The sequence below is a fragment of the Crinia signifera genome, chromosome 7, assembly GCF_055691185.1.
Source record: "Crinia signifera chromosome 7, ASM5569118v1, whole genome shotgun sequence".
NCBI classification, from domain to species: Eukaryota; Metazoa; Chordata; class Amphibia; order Anura; family Myobatrachidae; genus Crinia; species Crinia signifera.
Window position 1 is genome coordinate 186,984,077 of NC_139223.1, and position 26,366 is coordinate 187,010,442.

The following is a 26,366-nucleotide window of genomic DNA, read 5'->3' on the forward strand; positions in this document are numbered from 1 at the left end:
GCTTACTACCCTATTAGCGTAGTGCCCCTGGGGGAGCAGGGAAATCATGTGATGCTCCCCCAGCGGCTGCCGGGATCTCCCCCCTCCGCCGCCATTACGCCCTTCCCCATACCGACGCCAGCCCCCGCCGTGCAGGCCATCACCCCACACCGCCGCCGCCGACCGTTCTGTAAGTAACAGCAGGGCGGCCACCATCTCCCCCCTCCGCCCAGCCACACCTACCCTCCGCCCTCCCGCACCTATTAGCTGGGCGCCCGGCAATGGCTACACTGACAACGCTACATTGGCAGCGTAGCGTAGACGGGCTAACATATAAGTACCTAAAGTTCTAGACAACACTTCCCACCCACAATAAACTTAAATGTTCCAATGTTCAACCTTGAAAGAAATGTTTATAGGTTATCAATAAAAAAGATTTTGCACCATACTGTATATTAACAAATCAACTGCATGTCATCCAAATACAGTATAGAAAAATTTTCCTTACTAATTTACCTAGTTACAATGGCAGAAATAAAGTACTGCCCCCCCCCCCCCAAAAAAAAAAAAAAAACATAGACGAAAAAAAAAAATTCCCTTTGGGAAATTTACTAATATGTGTACTGTAGGTGCAAAACTGCAGTTTCTTTGCCATTTTAAAAATTATAGATTTTATTAATTTCATTTATTTACAATTTGATAACCATGGCAACTGCAGTCACATAAGCACATACGTACAACTTTCTGCCACATCCCCAACCCCGTTTCTGAACCTGCCAACTGAGATGCCATGTAACTGGCCTCCTAGGAAACCCAACTGCTTTTTAATCAGAATTAAAATATATATTGGACATTTCTGACAACACCTCTTGACTGAGGCATAGATGCATGGCCAAAAGAATCTTAACTATATGCTTTGGAGGGTTTTCTCCTCCCCTAAATGACCACCCTGCAATTGCATATGTGCAGCTTCCATTACCAACCGCTCAAGTTTTTTGGGGAACTAACAACTGATCTACTCTTTTCCCCTGTAAAGTGGTAACGTGATATAACAAATCCCTTTTTCAACACAAAATATGGCACATCCTCTGGTGGTAAAGCAGCAACCACCTTACCATTAACCACTTTTACAGTCTCAAAAGGTATGTACCAGATTGCTGTCATCGCATTGGTCTCGCCCAAAGTTCTGCAAATATATATTGTCACCAACACGGTTCCATTGGGCCTCAGTCTCGGTTTCCCGGGGTGGTTCAGTAGCTCTCCCGGACATCAAGCTTTGGTAGTCTCTTGCCGTTTCAACAGACCACATCCCATTGTGCACATCCCTTTGTGATATGTCCAGGGCTGGGTTTGCCATTCCATCCCACCCCTGCATATACTTACCACTGTTGTGCACACATTGAACCAATTTATTTGCTAAAAATCATATATGTATAATACTTTAATAAAACCACTGAAATATTTGTAATACAGCGGAAACGCCCGATATCTTCAGTTTTCCTGTCTGAACAAACGGTAACACAGACAGTTGTCGAAGAGGTAGATATATATTTTAAATCACCATCATGAAGCCTCATGTAATGGTAAGGTCATCTTCAATTCATTATTTACTGCATGTAATTACTCAATATATCAGTCCTTTAAACATAGACTGATTGGAACCATTGTGATAAAGACTTTCATCCAGAGGTTCCCAAACGCGGTCCTCAACATACCCCAAAAGTCCATGTTACCAGTCTATTCGTGCTTGGCCACAGGTGACTTAATTAGTACAGTACCACGGTCAATTTGATTGAACCACCTGTGTGTGAGCCATTGGTAGACTTAAAACCTGTACCATTGAGGTGCCTTCAAGACAGTGTTTTGGAACATATTCCTTACTTCATCTTCAGTCTCCTCGACAATTTTGACACCTACTTCAGAACTGATGCTGATTTTAGTTCTATCAGCTATACCCCTATTTATACTGTATTTTATCAACACACCCTGTACGTTACCTTGTAATTTGTTTTTTGTTTGCTATGTACGGAGCTGCGGACACTTTGTGGCGCCTTATAAATAAACGTACTACTACTACTACTATTGCAAATTCATACAAAGCTCAGCACAAGCAAAATGTCAACATGGAACTTTTTTCGGTGTCAATGTCAACATCTATCATCCATGGACAGTTTATAACTGTACTGCTGCGCTTGGCACACTATTATAATCGGTCTCCTTTATTATAATAATTTGTCTCCTTTAGTAAAACGCAACAGAATATATAAGAAACTGTTAATAAATAAATAAAATAATCTAGCTCTATGCCCACCTGAATCCTCACGAAGTCGGCTTAAAAAAAAAAAAAACGGTACTCTTTACCTAGATGGGCGCCAACGATTGAAATCGCGGGCGTCGGGGGTAAAAATCGCGGGCATCGTGGGTAAATCGGGATGCCCGCGATGACCGCGATTTTCCCTTAGGGAACAATGTTAAAAAGGCTGATTGACCGCGATTTTACTGTTAAATGCCTCAATGGACCCGATTTGGCCATAGGAATCAATGTTAAATGGGCCACAGAGCCCAAATAGGCACAATTAACCCTTAAATGTCCCCCCCAATTTTTTACGCCACCCCACGATCCACGCCAACCCGAAGCGTGGCGAGCGCAGCGAGCCCGCGAGGGGCGGCGGTACGCGTCCTCCGACCTTTTCATGCCCTACTATCCACTAGGGCGTGGAGTGAGAATAGAATAGTGTGGCGAGCGCAGCGAGCCACCGAGCCCGAAGCGTGGCGAGCGCAGCGAGCCCCGCGAGGGGACGCGGATACCTTCACAGGTAGACGCGTCCCCTCGCGGGCTTCACAGGTGTCGGCGTCGCCACGGACACCTGTGAAGCCCGCGAGGGGACGCGTATAACTGTGAAGGTATCCGCGTCCGCTCGCTGCGCTCGCCACACTATTATATTCTCACTCCACGCCCTAGTGGATAGTAGGGCATGAAAAGGTCGGAGGACGCGTACCGTCGCCCCTCGCGGGCTCGCTGCGCTCGCCACGCTTCGGGTTGGCGTGGATCGTGGGGTGGCGTTAAAAATTGGGGGGGACATTTAAGGGTTAATGGGCTCTGTGGCCCATTTAACATTGATTCCTATGGCCAAATCGGGTCCATTGAGCCATTTAACAGTAAAATCGGGTCCATCGGGCCTTTTAACATTGATTCCTATGGTAAATCGGGAGCATCGCGTCGCGGGCATCGCGGGTACATTTATGGCCGGCCGCGACGCGACCAACACGATTTCCATGTTTAACATGGGTTTCAATGGGAAATCGCGGGCATCGCGTCGGTCGCGTCGCGGCCAGACATAAATGTACCCGCGATGACCGCGACGGGCGCCCAACTAAGTAAAGAGTACCAAAAAAACTCATGTCAACCTTTCTTGTGTCGATTATTAACATGCCATCCTTTTGCTTGCGTAGACCAAGACCATGTTGACCTTTTTCAGAGGACGCCCATTGACCGGATATGGTGGTGGAAGCGTCTGAAATTGCTGAAGAGCAGGACTACACTGCCTGGGACATTCAATCTGTTAATTTTCACTTCCAGGAAGTTAGGGGTTGTACTGTAGTTTAGAAATAGGGGGCCACATGCGAATCAGAAAGTGCGAGATTTTGGGAGAGTTTTCCCTTTTTTTTTTTAAAGCGGCAATCATTTTCCAAAAAATTGGAAAACTCTCCCAAAATCTCTCACTTTCTGATTCTCACACTCAGGGGTGTAACTAGAACTTTTTGGGCCCCATAGCAAAATCTTTAAACGGCCTCCCACCACCTTGATGTCACTATAACTATAAGGTGGTGGGGAAGGGGGGGGGGGGGGTTTAGACAAAGAGAAGGAAAGGGGGAGAGGGGTGGTCAGGGAGAGAGAGAGGGCTCTATGGAAAAGGGAGAGAGGTGTTTTCCGAGAGAGAGGGGAAGGAGCAAGGGAGAGGATGTCAGAGAAATAGACAGCACCAGGTAGAGAGAGGGGGTAGAAAGAGAGACAGTTTCACAGGGAATGAAGCAGAGAGTCAGTGAAGGAGAGGCCAGGTCAGGACTCGGAGGTGCCTGTCCAAGGGGGTGGGGTGCCTGTGACATTTGGCTTCCCCAGGCAAGCAAGCGGCAGCAGCTCCACCTTCAACATCCACACTGACCATCGGCAGCAGCTCCTCCTCCTGCCTCCTATCAGCCAACAAGCACCAGCGGCTCAGCAGAGATTTCCTCCCAGGTAGTAATAAACCTGCCAAGCACTTTTTAAAAAAGAATGAAAAAAAAAAAAAAGGGATATCTTTGGGGCCCCCTGAGCAGTTGCATCCCCTGCACCCTCTATAGTTATGCCACTGCTCACACCCTATTACATTTGGCCCCTGAGTTTGAAGGCAGAAAGTGCCAGAACAAAATGACCTATTAGTAAATGAATGAACATGCAGTATACTTACTAAATGCCTGATTTTTAAAAGGAACACTACAAAACAAATGTACAAAATCTAAAAATGTCAGAGTGATGATGTAGGTTTTGGAGCTAAATAACATTCCTAAGAAATAAAAACCCTTAGCTAAATCTGTCTAATGACATATGTCCCGTTTATTTGCTGCGGGATAAGTCTTCTTTCTTTTATCGCTATTTAGCAGCAGAGAACCAAGAATCGGAGAGCGACAGAACGTCTACAAATGCTCCAGTAGATTCATAGCCATGGGCTGGGCCAGTAATACCCCTCTCTGCCGTATAAACATTGCATCCTATAAAAGCACCTATTGTTTGCATTGGCGTTCTACATCTCCGAGACATTTCCACCGAGCGTGATTAAAGTAATCCTCAGAACATCGCCTTCAGCAGCCAATACATATTTATGATGCATGCACAAATACATCAAACATTCCGGCGTGAATAAAACATTATGACTTTCAAAAAATGTTACCCGGTTACAAATGTGAATATGAAGTATCCTTAACGGAACTGTGAGACAAAATAACCATGTGGCATCGGTTCACGTACAATGTATTTAATAAAATAAAGTACAATACACAGTGATGGTAACGTTGTCATGCTTCTTAGCGTACATCAGGGCCCTCCAGCTGTTGTTGAAATACACATCCCAGCATCCCCTGCAACAGTTTTAGCATGGCCAAATAGCAAAACTTTGGCAGGACATGTTGGGATGTGTAGTTCAACAACAGCTGGAGGGCCTAAGGTTCCCCATCCCTGGCTTACATACAGTATATAAGTTCTCTCTCAAAATTATCTCTTCGCTCATTACCGCAAGTTCCAAAAACATTTCTATCCTATGGTCATGAATATGGCTTTATTTTGCATCATAAAGTGTTGGAATATATAAAGCAGACTTTTCTTCCAACACTATGGGCATAATACAAAGTTGACCGCTAACTAAAGAATGACCAAATCAAGTGATTACCGAATAATTGCGCACCGTATATGCATAGCTCACGCGCCAGGGAAATTAGCTACGGAAATGCGTATGGATCGTAAACACAATGGAGCTGCAGTTTGACTGACAGCAAGCCGGTGCGTGATGGCGGAAACATGCCATTATCTGGGAGTGGTTGGGAAAAATGCAGGAGGGCCGAGACGTTTTTGAGAAAGGTCTGTTACGTCAGCAATGACCACTTCCAGCCTATGGGCCAGATGCATCAAGCTTCAAAAAATGATAAAACGGAGTGTGTTAAACAACCAACCAGCTCCTACCCGTCATACTACAGGCTGGGTTTGAAAACTGACAGTTAGGAGCTGATTGGCTGGTTGTTTATCACTTGTTGACGATTGATGAATCTGGCCCTTTATCAGTCACAGTCACCTACTCACATGTACAGATGGCAAAAACAGTTTGATAGTACGGGAACTGCGTATGAATTTGCGGGTGATCGCTATTATTGATCAATTCCCAATTCTCTTGCAATTTAGCAAGGGGTGTTTTCTCTGTCTGGTGGCAGCTTTCTCCCCACAGTCCACTGCGAATTGTCACATTAGAGATCCATGGTGAATTAGGCCCTATGTCAGCACATGTAATAGGGCTTAGAAAAGGTAAAAAATACAATTTTGTGAAGGGAAGTCTAATAATGGCGCTTTTTCAAACCATGTAGTAAGGATCCTGTAACATGACTAAAGTTACATTCTGTAGGGAACGCCAATGCCTTTCAGACAACAGTGTCAGATGTTATAATAATAATAAAAAAAAAAAAAAAAAAAAAAAAAAAAAACATTCTGCATTTTATAGTTTGAGTGTATGGATGGGTACAAACTAGCAAGATAAAGTGGCCAATTTGCCATCAAGCAGATCGTCCACCCATGGTGAAACTCTGCGTTAAAGGTAATTACATAATATGTAACTAGATATTAGACTTCTAGGCCAAATTTCAGTGACAATCAATGCATCAATTCTTAGCCTTCGAGGCTATAGTAAGAAAACTTTGCAAACATGCACATGTATGACCTCCGTCTTACCATGTAGTACGTGGTACACATTGGTGTAGGGATAACTGGTCTTTGCATGCTGCTGAAGAGGACATCCACATTCACTTTGTGTACCATGTGGTGGCCATCATTGCTAGACCAGACGTCATAGGAATTCTGGTCACAGCATGGTCAATGCAAGTCCGATAAGAGATAAACAGCTTTGTGCTTCTTACACAGGTTGTTGTGACACTTTATCAGTGACATTCAGCCCAGAGAAATATATTATATACAAAAGTTTGATGGTTGACACAAAATTGTCAAAAAGGTTTTTAGTAAATATTTTTTTATATTGTGACCCCCATCAGTAGTAAAGTGGATGCTCACCACACCTCGGGCAAGATGGCTTGCTGCACTCACCATAGATTACAATGCCCAATCATAATCCAAGTGGATCCTAAATCAAGGAAATGTTGGGGGAACATGCATAAAGTCTGAAAACCATATCTGTCCGAAGACCATTGTCACGGTTACCTTTTTGTACCGGTTGACCTTAAGCACTGTCGACCTTCCACTTGTCGTACATGTGGACTGAATGCATGTCCACCATATGGTGAAGAGCTATCATCCAGATACCATAGAACAGTGAAGAGTAGTAGAGGCAGTCCTTAAGGGCCACGTCCAGCCTATTGAAGATCCACTTACCAGAAAGTACTTCTGCAGGGCTGATAAATGGTCGCAGTGGTTGATGGGCTTGATGGTGAGGTTACCAGGGATATATAGTGGCATGTCTCACTAAGTTACCTTAGATGCGTTGTCCTCTGTGGTCTTTGTGGAGCCATGGGTGCAGCTGGGCTTCATGGCGCATGTGAAGGGGACACACTGCTGCAACTCTGTGCTGGCTCAGCTTCCAGGTCTGCAACTTATGGTCTTACAAGTAGCGTATATAACATAACGTCTAACTGTTACAGGGATATGTAAGCGTCATTACTCCTGTTTGTTTTACACCGGGTTACTACAAGTAATGACTTGTAGTCAAGTGTAGTAGTAAAATATGTAGTAGATGGTGGGAGGAGGGTGTAGTTGATGGTGGGCTGTGGGAAGCGGGTGTAGTTGGAGAGGAGTGGGAGGAGTTTGTGTGTCAGGAGCATAGAACTGATGTGTGGGTGCATGTGTGTGAATTGATAATGGGGAGTTGTGGGGGGTCATGGTGCCAGCTGAATGGTTCTTGATTAGCGTAGTAGGGGTAGACAGTATGAGATAAGGTTATTGTATTGGTGTCAGGGCCAGGATTAAAACTTTACATAGAATGCAGTAGGGGATGGGTCATAGTGTCGACATAACTTAGGTCAAGTCAGTATGTCCACAGATGAAATCTTGTGTCGCCACAAGCATTAGATCGACATGGAAAAGGTTGAAACAAGTTTCTCATTTTTTTTTGGTGTCTATGTCGAATTAAGTTGACATGAACACCGTATGTGTGTGTCGCATTCGCTCACTGCACTCGGAACACTATTATATTCTCACACTATGCTCACTTGGATAGTGAAGTAAGAAAAAAAAAATATATTTTTATTTAATTTTTTTTAAAGGAAAAAACTAATTTAGACCTTTTTCATGTAGACCTAATGCTTGTGTCAACCTAATGACCATTTCCACCCATTTCATGTGTTGAGCTAGTGACTGTCAATTTATAATGGTCAAACTAATGACTGTCGACGTAATGCTTGTAGCGTCCCGTTGCAGTAATTGGATGTACAATATGTTAGTGCTTATATACAATAGGTTTCCTTTTTGCATTCTGTCTTGTGTTTTTAGTCTAGTTGTTTAATTAGTTGATTTGTTTTTATGTCCTGTTTACTGTATATCTTCTATATGTTAATATCTGTTGACTGTACATTATTCTAATGGATCCATGAGGGATGATGACTGTGGGGTCAGGGGTCGATCTAGTATTTTTGAATTGAAATCAGTGCTCAGTCCTTTTGGGATCACTGTTTGTAGTGTATAGAACCATCGCATTTCCTCTTTGCTTATTATTTTTAAGGTAGTCGCCTCTTCTCACATTAGGAAGGAGTGATTGTATGGCTGTGAATGTGATAAAAGGGTCAAACTTGTGTTATTCTTTGTAGTTCAATGAAATAATGTGTTTCTCATATCCTAATTTAAATATTTCGGATATGTTCTGTGATTGAAGTTTTGAGGGGTCTAATTGTCCTAACTACATATGGGTAGGAAAAGAACGATTACTTCTAGGTGTGAAATGGTCTGTTGAGTTCAACTGGATGTCTGTTATTATGTTTCTGGGTACGTTCCTGCAGCCCACACATCACTTGTTATTTGTGCCTGTTTGTGGTGGGATCTGGTTGTGTTTTGACATCTGGGGGCCTTCTTGTAGACAACTTTAGAGTTCTTGGAGAGTACCTGTTCCAGGGTCTCATCCCTCATACATGTGTCTGTCCTGGTTTTTATTTGGCCTGCTGTGGCATTAAATTGGGTGACGAAATAAATGTATTTATTGGCCTTTTCCTGTATGGTAGGTTTGTATTCCAGTAGTTGTGTTCTACCTTTTGCTTCAACCTCTTCAACCTCTTTGTATGCCTGTTCTACTTTTTACGTTGTACTTTTTCTCCTGGAATTTTTCAGCTTTTGGTTTGTTCAGTCTTCTGAACTACCCCAAGGTTATGTTAATAAGCCAATTGGGAAGAAGGCTGGCAGTGGAAAGTATATATCCAATTACATCTACGGTTCTTAGTAACGACAATGCAAAGTGGATGGGGAGAGCGGTCATGGGGGTGGGGTCATAAAGTCTTTACAGATTATAAACAAAAAAGAGTAATTACAATATAATCTTAACATAATACTGTGTCAACCAATTGTACATTCATTTTCATGTGTGAAAGCAAGGAAAGTACACATCAGGGAAGATGTTTATTGTGTTTGGGGTAATACAATGGGTGCTCTCTGAGCTACAAAGGGGTAAAGGAAATCCTTTCAGTACAAACTGACAAAAGGTAAAACAGTTTCCACAACAGCGTGTACCACATAATTGGAAATATTTCTGGGTTTAATACAAATTACATTTTCTAGTAATCTACATCTAACTTTAATAACGTCATACAGATAATGAATTAGGCTAAAATGCACTATAATATTTGGTTTGGAACGGTATCCTTAGTACATCACAAAATACGTTTTGATATCCCAAAGAAGCAAGACTTGCAAGTAGGCATTTTAACATGACTAATCTACAGCTACAAATATCTACTCGCTAGCATTTACCTTTCGGGGCAGTATACCATATAGGATAAAAGCAGAGAGTAGAATCGGTATAACATATACACAGAAGTCCGTATTGTAAAGGCTAGAAAGATGTGCTGCACATTGTACAGATGCCTTGTGCTTGGTTTGCGTTGTACAATTTATGTTGCGTATCTCTTGGTCCACTGTCTGGCTATCCTGTCATGCTCTGCTCTGTTGGTCAAATACTGAGTCGCTATGCTTCCAACCAGGGGGTCAGCTGCCAAGGCAAAAGAAGAAAAGGAAGTTACTGCAGAAGGAAATCCAACATATTATATTTTAAAATATAGACAACCATGGAAACACCCCAACATTCTTCAGGGAACACCAAAGAATTATTGAGCAAGTAAGATAAAAAAAAAAAAATAATAATATATAGACTAGGGTCTGTATTAAATCTGGGATTGCAGCTATCGGAACGTCCGGACAGTAGGAACCCCGGGCCTTTTTCGCTCAGCTTGGCTGTAACTCGGCAGCCAGAATTCAGTGATTTGGCTGTTGAGTGTCAAAAAGTGGGCGTGTCGGTGAAAAACAGCCATGAATTCAACGATCCGTGGCAGTTTCCGCCAAAACAGATCCAACTTGATTTAAAGTTGGATCTGTTTTGTCGTGATCTGTCTCCAATGCTGTCGGAAATGGCAGCATTGAATAGGTGACGGGATTGAATACCGCCCTATATCCGCCTTCAAATTGTATGTTTATATGGTAAAGCATTCTTCAAACTTGCAGATGGTTGTAACTGAAGGGCTTCGATACTGAGCCACACTATGAAGTGAAACAGCAGGACTGCCACCTGCTGACTATAATGTGGCATTGCAAGCAGTGATAATACATTAAAGAACACTTTATCACTTGTTAAGGCTTGATACTATTAGCCCAATGTTCGAATACTAGAATAAAACATTTACAGCAATTGTTTTTGTTGTAATTTGAACATAATTTTATATATCAACAACTGGGAGGAAAAAAGAAAACCTTTCAATATTCGGTGCAGACCGCAACCCAGACTTTAGAATTGACCACTGAGAGAGAAAATTCCTCCACTGCACTTTCCCCTTACCACAACAATGCAAGTTGGGATTTACCATCGAAGCATTCACAGAGTCATGGAGCAGTACCCATGGTGTAATGGTTATTATTACTACCTCACAGCACTGAGGTCATGGGTTCGATTCCCACCATGGTCCTAACTGTGTGGAGTTTGTATATTCTCCCCATGTTTGGGTGGGTTTCCTCCGGGTACTCTGGTTTCCTCCCACAATCCAAAAATATACTGGTAGGTTAATTGGCTTCCACCAAAAAGAAAAATAACCCTAAAGTGTCTGTGTGCGCATGTATATGTGATAGGGAATACTGGGGCAGATGTATTAAGCCTGGCGAAGAGATAAACTTGAGATAAAGTGGAGATAAATTGGAAGGAGATAACGCACCAGCCAATCAGCTGTGTTTGAAATATGACAGTTGGAAGTTGATTGGCTGGTGCGTTATCTCTTTCCAATTTATCTCCACTTTATCTCAAGTTTATCTCTTGCAAAGCTTAATACATCTGCCCCATAGTTTGTAAGCTCCACTGGGGCAGGGACTGATGTGAATGTTCAGATATTCTCTGTACAGCGCTGCGGAATATGTGTGCGCTATATAAGAAACTTTTCATAAATAAATAAAAAATGGAGCACAACTAGTGTCGAACATATGCATGACCAGCTGTCCAGTGTGCAGATCTCTTCAACCCAGCATTGTTATTGAACAAGGACACGCTAATGACAATTAACCGTCCTGTCTTATCTACATGAAAATCCAGTGTCATTCCGCCGCACAATATTACAGGTTCTTTGTATAAAATGGGTACAATGTGCACGTTAATGGATTTCTAAAAGGAACATTTTTCCCCCCTTTGGATATGAGGTGGTTAATGGCCCCTGCTGTGCTGTGTAATATACGTACACTGAAGTTCCAAACGTCATGGGAGAACAGTAAGTAAAAGCAATGCTAAGAGACATCACCGTACTGTGTTGCAAGTGTTGGAAATGACCAGGCCAAGACATCACAGTACGTCAGTTGTTTCGGACATCACGTCAATCACTGGCTAGAGTTCTTATAGCAAGGCAGTGTGATTTATCAGAGTTTGAACTGGGAGTGATAGTGGGTGGGATGCCCGACGATTAGGACAATTCCATTTAATGGCATCGAGGGAAGCGCAATGGCTAAACACAAGTGCTTATGTTCGTGGCCTGCGGCTCATGGCCAGAATAGTCTGTGGTAACAGACAATAGGCTCAGATCACATGCACAATCAATGTCAGAGGAACCACGCTCATATCCACCAGGTCAGTGCAGCATTCTTTAGCTTTCATGGGATATCAGGAGCCGGCAGTGGTGGCTCCTGATTGGCTGCCAGATCGCGAGCTCCCATTGGCTCGCGGTCCAGCGGGAGCATTCAAAATAGCGGTGGACCTCCTTTCAATATACAGCCAGGATGCCCATCGCTCTCTGCCCGGCTGCCAGCTTTGCATTGTGTGAGGCTGGCAGCACCCCCCTTGGCAACGAGCAATTCACCTCCCCCTGGGCAACAAGCGTGAAACCCCCCTGGCATCGAGCACCTAACTCCTGGCATCGAGCATGTAGGTAAGCGGCACTTATGTGACATAATATGTAATGGGCATCACAGTGTGTGGCATATGTGTAATGGGCATCCTAGCGTGTGGCATATGTATAATGGAGCACGGTCGCTGCATCTGGGAGGGGGCAGTATCTGGCACTGTGGGGGCATACCGGTTTCTGGCACTGTGGGAGCTTACCTGGCACCGAGGGGGCATGTGTGTGTCTGGCACTATTGGGGGCATATGTATATCTGGCTCTGCACTATTGGGGGCATGTGTGTATCACACCCCCATGAGGCTACACCCATTTTTTGCTGCGCACCTACATCACGAACACACAGTACCACAAGAATATTCATTTAGAATGGCACCACAATCTGGGGGGGGGGGGGGGATTGTTTATCTGACACTGCTGGTGGCATGTGTATATATGGCACAGAATCTATTCAGAAAGGCTGGGGGCATGGCCAGCAGCTCTCAGAGCGCTGGCCATGTCCCCATAGTGAAAAAAATGGGGGATGTGGCCTCGCAGGAATACCACGATAGTAGGTCATGCCCCCTAATTTTCAGATGTCCCTTCTGCTCTGTCTCCAGTGACGGGAGGTATGTATGCGGCATATTGGACATTGCAGTGTGTGGTATATTGTGTCAGGGGCATTACAGTGTGTGGCATAACGTGTAAAGGGCATTTATTGATTATTATGCAGATTTTTTTTTCATTATTTTAGTAGCTCTTCCGGCGGTTTTTGTCTCTTATGTCTCAAAAAGGCTGGAGGCCACTGCTCTAGCATATCTGATGGGAGGCTATTGCACCCATCCACTATTTTTTAACCTTTACATTGTATACAGTAATTCTCATGCTATTGGAGCAATATAAAAAAATATTATTAGATCTACCAATAAGGTAAATGTAACGACTTTAAAAACACTGCTATACAATTGATTGCATTATTTTATAAGATGAGCTACTGTAATTGCCACCCAAACTTGCTGGTTTACTGGGTTCTTCACACCTGATCAAATTTTTAGCAAACAGACAAAACCATACTGCACTGCAGGTGGGGCAGATGTAACATGCACAGAGAGAGTTAGATTTGGGGGGAGTTATTTTGTTTCTGTGAAGTATATAACCCCCTTATCTCACCACCAGTGACCCATAGCTGTGCATATTACATCGGCTCCTTACTTAAAGTGGGAGCAGTGGTGCAAGTGTGGCGGTACGGCGTACCGCCAAAACATATTGTGCCGGGAACCCCGTACTGCCATAACAAATGACCCGGAGGGCACTCACTGCGCATGTGGGTTGACAAGACTGGGGATAAGCGATGCGAAGAGGACGGCAGGACTGTGAGGGGCTACACTGTCAGAGCGTCGGCAAAGGCGCCCGGCTGCTGCAGTGGGATGTGTTGTGGCGCAGGCTGGAGGTAACTGAGTGATAGAGGGGACCCTGGTCCTTGTTGTGTCCTGTCCTGTACACAGGAGGGAACATGCTTCTTGTAAACTGGCTGGTGGGGCTCATCTGTCATCTATGCTTTCTGCACATACGGTCCTTGGAAAACCAGCTTCACGCCAAGCAAGATAATGCTGCAAACTGCGCATGTGGGTTGACAAGACTGGGGATAAGCGATGCGAAGAGGACGGCAGGACTGTGAGGGGCTACACTGTCAGAGCGTCGGCAAAGGCGCCCGGCTGCTGCAGTGGGATGTGTTGTGGCGCAGGCTGGAGGTAACTGAGTGATAGAGGGGACCCTGGTCCTTGTTGTGTCCTGTCCTGTACACAGGAGGGAACATACTTCTTGTAAACTGGCTGGTGGGGCTCATCTGTCATCTATGCTTTCTGCACATACGGTCCTTGGAAAACCAGCTTCACGCCAAGCAAGATAATGCTGCAAACATCTTACAGCCAGTGACATATATATATATATATATATATATATATATATATATATGTATGTAATACACACGCTGCTAGGAAAGCAGCAACTGCAGCACACGGAGGAGGGTGAAGAATCACGGAGGCAGGAATCAATGCAACGTTTCGATTTTAATAATCGTCATCAGGCATCGAAACGATGCATTGATTCCTGCCTCCGTGATTCTTCACCCTCCTCCGTGTGCTGCAGTTGCTGCTTTCCTAGCAGCGTGAGTATTATATTTGCCCTCTTTGTGGGGCTACTGCTGGCACCGGGACTTTACTTTTTCTATTGTGGCTGTGCCTGACCCTCTGGACTGTATATATATATGTATGTATGTATGAGGCACACATAGGGGAACTGTATGTGTGCGCAGGAAGCACTGCACAAGCCCAAACAGAAATGTCATTGTGTTCTAAAGTTTTGTCATGTGGCCACTCCCCACACCACTGACCACGCCCATTTTCCGGCACGCGGCACAGTACCACTAAGACATTTTTTCTACTTGCACAGAGTGGGAGTAAGCCCCAGGCTGTGATAGAATGACACAGCAGAGCAATGCTGTATTACACTTCTGTCGCTTACACTGTGACTATGTCTCACATTAGCAGTAATATGAGCAGCTGTAACAGAAGCCATAGAGATGTCTTATAAACACTGATCTCTGCACAAATGCATTACACTGTTGAAAATAAAACCTTCTGTGCCAAGCACACCCTTGGTAACATGGTTACTTTAATAGACACATTACTTTAAATGAAAACTCCACCATCTGCTCTGCCGTGAATTCACAAACCCAAGAACATAATTGACAACACAAAAATAAGCAATTCAAATCTGCAAGTGTACTCAATGAGGCAAAGCTGTTCAGACTGACTGCATTTGTGCTTTATGTAACATTTTCCAGGACAAATAAACCATTTATAGTTGTTATTAAACGGAAACATTATGTTACGGATGTGTCACACTTCAGACATGGCTGCATTAGAATAAACTTCACCATCAGAAATTGTAACCTAAAAATCCACTGCAGCCAAAGACTAATAAAGGGCATAGCTGCTTACCCTCCTGCATTCTGCAGGAGACTCCCTGAAATAACAGCAATCTCCCTCTCCCTCATTAGTCTAGCAATCTCCCTCATTTCAACTAGCCCACATTATGTAGCGGTTACGTTTTTTGGGGAGAAAAAAAAGGAATGAGAGATAGACTAGAGATAGAGATAGACTAGAGATAGAGACATTTACATTGAGTCATCAGCACCATTTCCCAGCACTTTACCAAGTATATTATCTCTTACTGACTGCTTTGGGATCATCTACATTTGGATATAAGTCATTTTAATAGATTCCTCTCCGATGTAGCAGTACACACCCACGCTTCTAGGTGCCACGTTCACGATCTCATTTCACAATCTCTCCATATGTGGAACTAAACCACGCCCTTTAAGTGGAGAATGACACGCCCCCTCAATGGGGCGATGTGCAAAATTCTACTACCAACTGTAATCTCCCTCAAAATAGATTTCAAAAGTAGGCAAGTATGCTAAAGGGGCATACACACGGAGCAAATTTTTGCTATTTTCTAAGCAATCTGACTAGATTGCTTAGAAAGTAAGCACAGATCTCTGTGTGTATGCCCCTGAGTAATACTCAGCAAAGTCTGTCTGACTAGTGGGGAAGTGTAGTGGAATACAGTACAGGTTGAGTATCCCTATCCATCTGGATATCCCAAAATAGAAATATTCCGAAAATCATAGGCTTTCAGAATATATCAGGACAACCCCCTTTTTTTCTTCCTACTCGCCTCATCCCCCAGTGTCCACAGCAGCCATTGGTTTCATCTTAAGCAGCATCCCCGGTTCATTGGATGCATTGCGCTGGTGCTCCGGTGACATCCCCGGCGTACCTACGCACATGTGCAATACCTCCTTGGAGCATGATATGACACTAAAGATGAACCCGATGGTTGCCGTGGATGCCAGAGGACACCATGGGCACCGGAGGACCATCAGGGGAACCAGGCGAGTATGTAAAAGAAATAAAAGAATACATATGTATATATATTCTGAAATCCGGGGTAATCCCTTATCTAAAATGCTCAGGGTCCCGTGCATTTCGGATAAGGGATACTCAACCTGTAGTAGCAAAGCCCCCATAGTTCAAGATAAATTCTGTGTTCCAGTTAATAATACATCCTCTTTACCTACCCCCCCCTAACCCCGCCCCCCCACCCCACCCCAAGCTCTGTAGTATCACAATGTTAACAAACTGGAACTGAGGGGGTTATTCAATCTGTGACGATTTTTCCAACTTGTCAGAGAAATATTTGGTATCCCAATTGCACACTGAGTGAAACAGAACTACATAATAATCAGATACCAAAAGTGTTGTGCAGTTGAGAGAGGCATAGATGGGTCTGCATTAGGAGGGATTGCGGACTCCTGAGTGCCATTGGAGAAGCCAGGGGTATCTCCAGGTAAGTTGGCTCTCAGATGTAGTAAGCCATTATCATGTGGCCTTACACTGGGCTATTAAGCCCAGACATATATGTTACTGCTAGCCGGGATGGGTTTGGGAGTGTGGTGCCCCCTGTGTTGGTAGGGCTGGTCTGCTCCAGGTTGGCACACCCTAACACTTTATTAACACTTATTTTTTCCTATCACATTGTATATATTTTGTATTTTAATCACACCTTCACTTCCCTACATAGCACTTATGTGCTTCTTATTAACCCCTACTAATTTTCATTTGTGTGCTGCCCTGGAGTACTCAGCCTGTGTTGGCATGTTGGGGGCCCACACCCCAGACCCATACCAAGTATTAGGGACCCCCACTGACAGAGATGCCTTGACATACCGCCTGGGGGCTTATCCCTATATCTGCAGATATACGCAACCAAAATCTCTGTGTTATCTGATTATTATGTAGTTATGTTTCACTCAGTGTGCAATTGGGATACCAAATGTTTTTTCCTAGACAGAATTAACCCTCCCTTTTGGCACCTGAGTGACACACCTCTGATTGAGCAGCTTACCAACAAAAGCGTTGTCTTGTCAGAGAAATAGTCACTTCTCACCAATTCAACTATTCAATCCAAAGTGCCAATTTTTCGAGTGTTGGAAAAATCAGCACGGTCAGAAAACACGTTGGCTCGGCATATTACTTGCTGAGCCACGCCTTTTACTCGCAAACCCTTCAACTTTAAACAAAGTCAAATCTGTATCCGTGGAAAAGCCATCCAAAAAGGGCTGCATGGAATAGGTTCCGGATTTTACCCCCTAAATTGAGTATTTCCCTTGTTTTGTCCAACCACTATGGGCTCTATAGATCTACTTACCAGGGTTGCAGTCTGTCAAGAGAGAACAAATAGATAGCAAAACTTTTGATATGGTCAACGCTGGACTCCAGTTGTCCTTCAGAATATCCAAGCAGATGACTCCTTGGCTGTTGATATTACAGTGATAGATTCTGGTTCGGAACGTGACCTAAAAAACAAGCAGACACCAAAAGTCTGTTAAGCACCTGTAACGCATTAACTATATATAAATATAAGTTTGCATGTGACGTGCAATAAAGCAGTAAAGCAAACAGCAAGGGAATGATCAACAAAAATATCCCTAAGTTCACAAACTTAGCGCATTTAACAGTTGTATATGGTCCAAAACAATATGTGCAAAAATATGCCTTCTATTTGATGTTACTTTATTCCGTGCAAGGGCTTTTGATAGTCACCACTGCTTGTTGTTGCCTTTTTGCCGTTAATTACATGAGTTGCAGTATACTGCTATCATCATTACACATCATTACACACAGAGCTGGAATATCACGTTGAAGCTGCCCTTCCCTTAGGACTTGGTTGTGAGCAGTCACAATGCCAGAACACTGCTGCTAGGAATTAACAATGACAAAGACGTGATGTTCCTTAGGTAAGTACCAGCTTTATTACAGATATAAAAGGTTGGGTTAGATCTTATATCAAGACTGTACAGAAACAATTTCTAATTTACATTCCCCCGAAGTAAGAAAAATAGCTGTAAACGTCTGGATAGAGTGCACACATTTACGCACATTGTATCATGTTGTCACACGGGATTCTAGGTCTGAATGCTAATTATAGCACAAATAAAATGTGTAATCCCTACATCTCGCATAACATCTCACAAGGACAAAGTCTAGCATATTCCTGCCTATTTTAAACTCTATTTACACTTCATAAAAAAGGGGAATAAAAATGGTTCACGTTACACTAGGACAATCAAAAATACCAGATTTACAATGAAGGCAAACTAAGGTCTGGGAAAAGCTAGGTGCCATATATACGGAATGGACTGGTTGGAGTACACACTGGTGAAAATAATCCAAGTGGAAAGTTTATATTAAGATGTGGGAGAGCTTTGCTGTAGGAGCTAGACCTCGGATTCAAACAGTTTTTTCTTCTAGATAAGTGTTTTTCAACCTTTTTACCTTGCGGCACACTAAATTGGATTTTCAAATTGCCAAGCCACACTATGAGATCCCCACAAAACACACTGGCCCCCACAGGAAAAAAAACAAAACCTATTGGCCTCCATATAAAAAACAATCACACTGGTCCCCACAGGTAACAAAAATAGCCCCTTTACATGAAAAGAAGAGACCGGTTAATAACAGTTGAACTGGTGGTGGCTGTAAACTGGTTTTAGCATCTCTACATTTGGGGGTACACTTGAGAACAGCTCAAGGGACACTAGGTTGAAAAACACTGTTCTGGATCCTGGATACAGTTGTGAGCCGTATATTATAACGGACTATTTAAAAGCCCTGCCAAAATGACGGCTCAGTCCCTATCTGCTCCTACCTCCAATCTCTGTTTCCTCAGCTCCCTCTCTCCATATTCATACTTTCTATTAAGGAGTAGTTCGGTCAATCAAGTGGCCTCTACTGTTCACTGGTAGTACTTCATCTCAAAAAAAGTAAAGGTGGCCATACACAAGCAGATTTATCTTCAGATCTGTCTGGTTGGAACGAAAACATGGTTATGGATGAGAGCAAATGACAGTTGACCATTTGCTTGGAAATGCTGGAAAACTGACAAACTGTCACTCATCCATAACCATGTTTTTGTTCCAACCAGCCAGATCTGAAGATAAATCTTACTAGTGTATGGGCACCTTAAGGAGGATTTGGCCTTTTAAATACAGTGATTCTCTTTCCACCAGCAGGGAGGACAGGGAGTGGGGGGTGATACCTGGTATAGGAGCGCTCTTTGATAGTGAAACCAGGTTACGTTGCAGTAATACAATTAGTTTTACAGTTTTGTACAGAAAAAAGAAGGCATCTTAGCTATTAGTTGGTTAGTTATCTACAACAATTATAAAATTGATCACAATACACAAATCAACTATATTTTCCATCTTTGAATAATAACGTGCCGATGTAGCACACACTTGCAGGTGAATGCTTGTATACATTGGTCACAATAACTTATTTAACACATTGCTCTGGTAACATTTTGAAAACAAAGTACTATAGGAATTACATATAGATATTACACTCTGCAAGCTGTCCAATTCACTAAAGCAACTCCGTATGACTGGTCCAAAAAGCAACAGGAACTAGTATTCACAAAAAGAAAAAAAAAAAATATTTCTCCCAGTTGCAGTTCTTCACGGATGATTTAAACATATTTAAAATGTAAAAGCAATTAACAGAAATACAAGTTTGGGTTTTTTACAACAATACTTAATTGTAAATTTAAATGCGACATACCACATGCAATAAATACACGGTAGTCTACAAATAAAACTAAGCCAAATATGCTTCATACATGTGAAGTGGCTCTGTGGGGGATGTACTAAGAGACAATGACTAGAGAAGGTAACAATGTCCTTCTTAACGTGAAATTAAGATACTACTTTTGGGTAAGTTATATTGACTCCTAGAACCATTTAATCTTTAAAAGATCTCTAAAAATGGGTTCTAAGCACCATAAATGCATCTTGCCATCTCTCTACCTTTAGTGTCACCCATTCCAGAAATAATTCCTTCTGGTTTCTGACAAGGTATTAATTAAATCATTAAGCACTAAATTAAGGTCCAGTGGAAGCTAATAGAAGGGCACATTCCTTTTAGGTCTTGGAATAAAACAATAATCAGTTTTAGGAGGTCAATTTCATCTCCAAGGAAACCCTTTGGACAGATACTAGTACAGTGTAAAGCCGTGTACACATGGGGTGATTCATGTAAGTGATTTTGACTACATCATTAAAATAGCTTTGAGTGTTTCCCTGTATCCCCCCCCCCCCCCCCCCAGTGTACACTGCAGGGCAATAGCAATGCACGGCTCCACAGTGTCACCATCACCCTGGCCAAACAGACACTGCTGGCAAGAACATTTTGTCTAGACCTGCAGTGTCTATTAGGCTGTACGCACGGGCTGCTGCTTGGGAGGGCCGCCGGCTTATCTATGGAAGTGACTGGGAGATTTTCACTATGTAAAACCGCTTAGTCAAAACCTCCCAGTAACCGCCCGTGTGTGCACCCATTAAGACCTTTACCGCGTCCATCCTTTACCCCTGAGCAGTTCCCATTCAATTTCCATTTCATTAAACTTAATTGCATTTGGTTGAAATACTGAATCCTGAAACTATAAATCTGGACAAAGAGGTACAGACCATAGTTTTTTCGGAAGTATCTGCCAGGCTACTAGGAACCACAGACAATGAGGCCAAAATGGAAGGATTACTTTTCTTGGGTAGTTCTTAGCATGCATGTCCACTGAAGAAACCTGCAATCTCAGCAAAGTAGAGAAAATTCCCCTGAAACAACTTGCCTCAAGCTCAGATTATTGACAACTCCATTCTCCATGCCAGCAACATGGAATGTTGAAAGTAACTAGTTTCTTATTGCACCATAGATCAGCTTTTCCAACTCCGCCATCACTGCTTTGCTTCTGGTGCCTCCTTGACAATTTATTAAAGTCTCCACTGTTCTGTGATCTAATACCTCTTTCACATCGCACTTTTAAAACGGTATATTGCCGTTTTTTTTTCCATTTTAAAACGTTTAAGGCTGCAATGTGAATGTGCCAGAGTTGATTTACCGGTTAAAGTTAACCGGTATTTCAACACGGTTAAAAAGCAGAGTCCTACATGTTTTAAAGCCATTTTTTTGGCAGTTTGAACAGCTCTATTTCAATGGCTTAAAACGTGTCCCTTGGGGGTTAAACGGGTTGAATGTTTGAATGGTATTAAATGATTTTTAAAACGGTTTTCACCTGCAATGTGAAAGGTCTCAAGGCTCAGACCCGTTTTAAAGTCCCATTTAAGAATACCGTGTCATTACCCATTTCTGCAATGTGAAAGCAGTATAAGAATACACCCATAGTAATACAGGTTTGATTTCCATTATGAAGCTTTGTTTTTGTACTGCATGGAACCATAAGTATTGTGCTACATTTGTGAAGAGTTTAACTCCCCAACTTTTATGACTGAAATATATGTCATCAATACAAGCCTTTCTCGATAAATGAAAGACATCTGTGTATATACAATGTTTTGCAAACCAGGAGAGGGAACTGTAGGTGACTTAAATCCGATGTTGTGATCTAGAAAGGCCTACATGTAATCCCATAAGGTTAGCAAATTTAGCTCAGTGCTATGCATAGTGCTATAGTCTCTAGCTCTTTGTCCATAGAACCAACTCAATGGTTGATGAATTCCTTTAGAACACTTGAAGCGCCACTCTTGCTAGATCTGTTGATCGCGGTGTGTTGGTCATGTGACCAGCACTGTATTTTGAAGTTACCATGTTTTGCATGATATTGATCTGTACACCCAGGAATACTATTTGCTTGGAAGGAATGAGCTGAATCCTTGATCACAATTCGACCACATTCTTGCGAAATGCTTTTTCTCAGCATTGTCCAGGCAGTTCCAGAATGGTCCGACCTTACTATAATCAGGATCATGCCCAAAACTTGGCCATATCTTGGCCCCGTGTTTTCTCCACGAATGTACTTTTGAAAAGGTTTGTGTATATTCTGGCAGATCACTGTTCCATGGTCTACATCCAGAGAAGAGGTTTGTGCCAAACAGCAACAATCTTTATGACTTATGGGTGGGTGAACATGACCATAAGGATAGTGATAATGACCATAAGGATAGTTCCCTGACACCATGCAATATTCTCTGTTGTGATGCTGCCTTAGTCTGCCAATCAGAATTCAGCAGGAGCATGACCGTTGAATATGAATAAACATTGGCACAAAAACATTGAGTGTGGGAAAAGATACCTCCGCCATTGTTAAATGGCTGCTTTGATGAAGCAAGATGAAAATACTGTTGGCTCCTGTGGCAATACGTTTGGTATTCCCCCCGTTGCACCATGGCCATGGGCCTAACCAGGGTGCTCACCTAGCCATTACTGTTGACGCCACAGGAATGGGTTATTGGTTCGACCGCTAAAGGGTGACAATAGCTTAGGTCGGCCTTGTATCAATTTATTACCTTACATAGATGTCTTATATTACAGTGAATACAAATTTTCTGCGCTGTAATGTGGTAAAAAATGAAATGCACCAAGCTCCTGGCTGTGCTGAGGTGAAGCTAGTTCTCATCCAAAGACTTAAGGCTTCTACATAAAGATTCATTTTAAGCAGCAAACATGTTCTAAAAGTCTATAAGACCCATTCTGACAAAGCCGGTCAAAAATTGATGCGAGAGTACAGACCTGTATACACAACTTTCTGGAAAGCTTATTCATGTCAATTTTCTAGTTGCCTGCGGTGCTCAGCTGCATTAATACAGCTCTCTGGAAATACTCATTAGGTATGTATCACACTACGCTGCAAGAGAGGCTTTGCGAATACTCTTCCGTTTGCTCTGTTAGAGCACTTGTCGATTCTTTTAACCAATGTTTTCACACGCCTGTGTGCGCAAGCTTCAACAAAATAGAGTAGGCAAACTATCAGACAACTTCTACAGCATTACTATTATTTGAGGAGTCTGTCTGAGCCAAGCAACATCCACTCCGGTTTCAGAATAAATTATATTTATGTGTAACGTTCAAATCATAATCCTACATAGGAGTGTATTCAATGCTTTCTGCGAGCTGTGACAGAGAGCAGCTCGCTGTCACAGCTCGCAGTCAGTATCCAACTGACCCCCTGCACATGCTGATTCTCCCTCGCTAGGTTTTTGGAATGAGGGGAAAACGGTGTATGCGGGTGCTGAAACAGCGAGGCTCGTGGCTAAAGCTGTGTACACACGGGTCCAAAGGGGCTATAATTGCTGGGAATATGGTCGCCTGAGTGTGCCCCGGTGCTAAATCGCCGGGTGCGTGCACCCGTTTTCAGCCCCATTGTAATCGCTGGTCGCAGGAGCTTGCTCCTGCAACCAGCTAATTACCTCTACGGCACCGCCGGCAGAGGTTCCCTTTCATCAGCGACCATCTCTGGTCGCTGATGAAAAGGAGACACTGGGCAATATATTGCTCAGCAATGTATTGCTAGCAATATATTGCTGAGCAATATATCTCCTCCGTGTGTACGGGGCTTAAATGCAGCGGGCTCCTTGCATTAGCCGTGAGCATCCCTGTTTAGTGGAATCCTCACTGGTTAAACTGCGAGGATCGCTTTTTTTTTTTGGCGATCCCCACGTTTAGCCCAATATATGATGGCCACTTGCCTAAAACAAGAACCTGTTGCTCTACTGCTCGCACCAAAGAATGGATGCTTCGCAGACTTCTGAAGGAATCCTGTAGTATCTGGGAATTGCAGATCCTTTAACTCCTGTAAGTTGCATTGTAGGAGTTGCTGAGGATCCTGTGTGTTCTTAATACACATCATAGAAGCCAGATTCAATGGAGATCTGCTGAAGTAATCCTCAGAAATGTACCATCAATAATTCATAAATTCCCTCACACCGTTCTTAACCAATCTGCAGTGAAGTGTGGCCGGACATGGTATCCTTGACCTTGGACATTCCACTTCCTTCTGAGATTGCCATAAAAGTATATACCTGGGCTGCAAAGATGCTTAGAGAGGTGGTAAGCATCAAATTATTAACGTCCACATGAATGAACCCAGACTTTCCCGGCAAAACAAGGTGTGAAGCACCCTGGTGCTAGATCTTCCAAAAGTAAATGACTGAATATACCAAACTGTTCAGACGATGCTACAGAAAACATGTCTCATCTGATTGGACAACCTTCTTCCATTGATCTAAGGTTGAGTGCTAAAGTTGCCCATCCAGGTATTGCATGCGATACACCTCCAACTCACCTGGCAGATCCCGAACAGCTGGTCCAGCCACCTGGGAGCTGCCGGGTGATTTGTTGAGGTATCGTATGCGATCCCAGTCATGGTTGCGGAATCCTATAGATCCTTGTGGCAGCCATGATGATCTCCGATCCGATGTGCATGTGACTGCGCGTTGAATTAGAACCGCACATTTCATCCGATTTCGCCCGATCCGCCGAAATCGGATGAAAAGGGCCCAAATTGCACTAATAGATGGGGTATGGATCATTGGATAGACAGAAACTAGGTCGACACCACTAGATTTATTTATTTATTTATTAACAGTTTCTTATATAGCGCACACAGATTCCGCAGCGCTTTACAAAGTATAGTTATAATCAAAAACACATAACAAATTACATTTACAAGACAGTTTAGGACAAGTACATGGTTAATACGGATAGTTGCATCAGGGGACAGGACACTGAAACAATCATCAGGGTGGCAGTGGTTTATATATTCTAAGAAAGGCACATGAGGAGAGAGGGCCCTGCTCGTGAGAGCTTACATTCTAAAGGGGGGGTTAGACAGACAGGGGTGACACAGAAGGGAAAGAAGTGGGCATAAACAGTAGGTAAGGATAAGCGATGGTCAGGTTTTATGCAGGAGGGTGGGAAGATGACAGCTAAAGCTGGGTACACATATATACAATCCAACCGTTTGGCCGACTGTACTCCCGTCGGACCGTCCACAAACAACAGCCGATCACGCGCGTACACACCTGTACAATTTTACTTGCGACGTCCGATGTACTCCCGTCCAAACAGTCGCAAGAAAAAGATTGTACCACCGTACACACTCTCTCGATTTGGGCTTTTGACACGATATATATGAACAAAATTATCATAATGGGCTGGGTTAAGGGCATACCAAAACAAAGAGGCGTGAGTACAGAACCTAAACAAAAGTGACGGGGTACGCGTCTACTAAACTTCAGTATAGAAATGCCGGTCTGGTCCCGCAGTTAAATTTGAGAGGCACAAGCAGACAGACAATAGCCCTTAAAATGGCCAAGGATAATACAAGGCACAGTTGCTAATATTTCAATATGCATTACATAATGTGACACACACGGAGCACCAAACTTCTATAAAGCCGGGTATGCGACTAGTCAGTTTGCGGTAGTCACCCTGCCAAACTTCTATAAAGCCGGGTATGGGAGTATAGTCAGTTTGTGGTAGTCACCCTGTAGTCGCATACCCGGCTTTATAGCAGTTTGGCAGGGTGACTACCGCAAACTGACTAGTCGCAGACCTGGGTCAGCCCTGCCTTTCCTTGTTGATATATATATATATCTATATATCTATCTATATATATATATATATATATATATATATATATATATATATATATATATATATATATAGATATCTATAGATATATATAGATATCTATATATATATATATATAGATATACATATCTATATAGATATATAGATATATATCTATATATCTATCTATATATATATATATATAGATATATATATCTATATATATATAGATATATATCTATATAGATCTATCTATATAGCTTGGAGGGGGTAGAGGGGGGAAGCTGTCCCCGGGTGTTGTGGGGGTAGAGGGGGGAAGCTGTCCCCGGGTGCTGCGGGAGGAGGGGGGTCCCTGCGGCTACTGAGTGGAGATGGGGTACCTGTCAGCGGCCAGCCTGACACGGCGCTGCCACTGCTGTATCTCCCCCGCTGCTGTATCTCTTGCGGCGGATGGCGGTGTCGGCGGTCCCTCGGCGGTCAGTGTCGGCGGTCCCTCTGGCGCAGGGGAAAAGACCCTATGATTGCCGGCGCTGCTGTATCTCCCCCCCGGCGGCCGGTCCTTGCGGCGGATGGACAGTCAGTGTCGGCGGTCCCTCTGGCGCAGGGGAA

The 26,366-nt window shown here is 43.2% G+C and overlaps 1 protein-coding gene across 1 annotated transcript in view; it reads right to left on the minus strand.

Annotated features, from left to right (window-relative positions):
* Positions 1-9,315: 9,315 nt before the first annotated feature.
* The window catches only part of UBE2E3 (ubiquitin conjugating enzyme E2 E3), an 84,955-nt gene continuing 67,904 nt past the window's right edge, over positions 9,316-26,366 (minus strand). The window contains exons 5-6 of the mRNA XM_083154695.1: positions 17,545-17,692; positions 9,316-9,917 (exon numbers count right to left, since the gene is read on the minus strand). Of these exons, the coding sequence (XP_083010821.1) occupies positions 9,820-9,917; positions 17,545-17,692 (246 nt within the window). The 3' untranslated portion in view covers positions 9,316-9,819. The remainder of the gene's footprint in view (positions 9,918-17,544; positions 17,693-26,366) is intronic.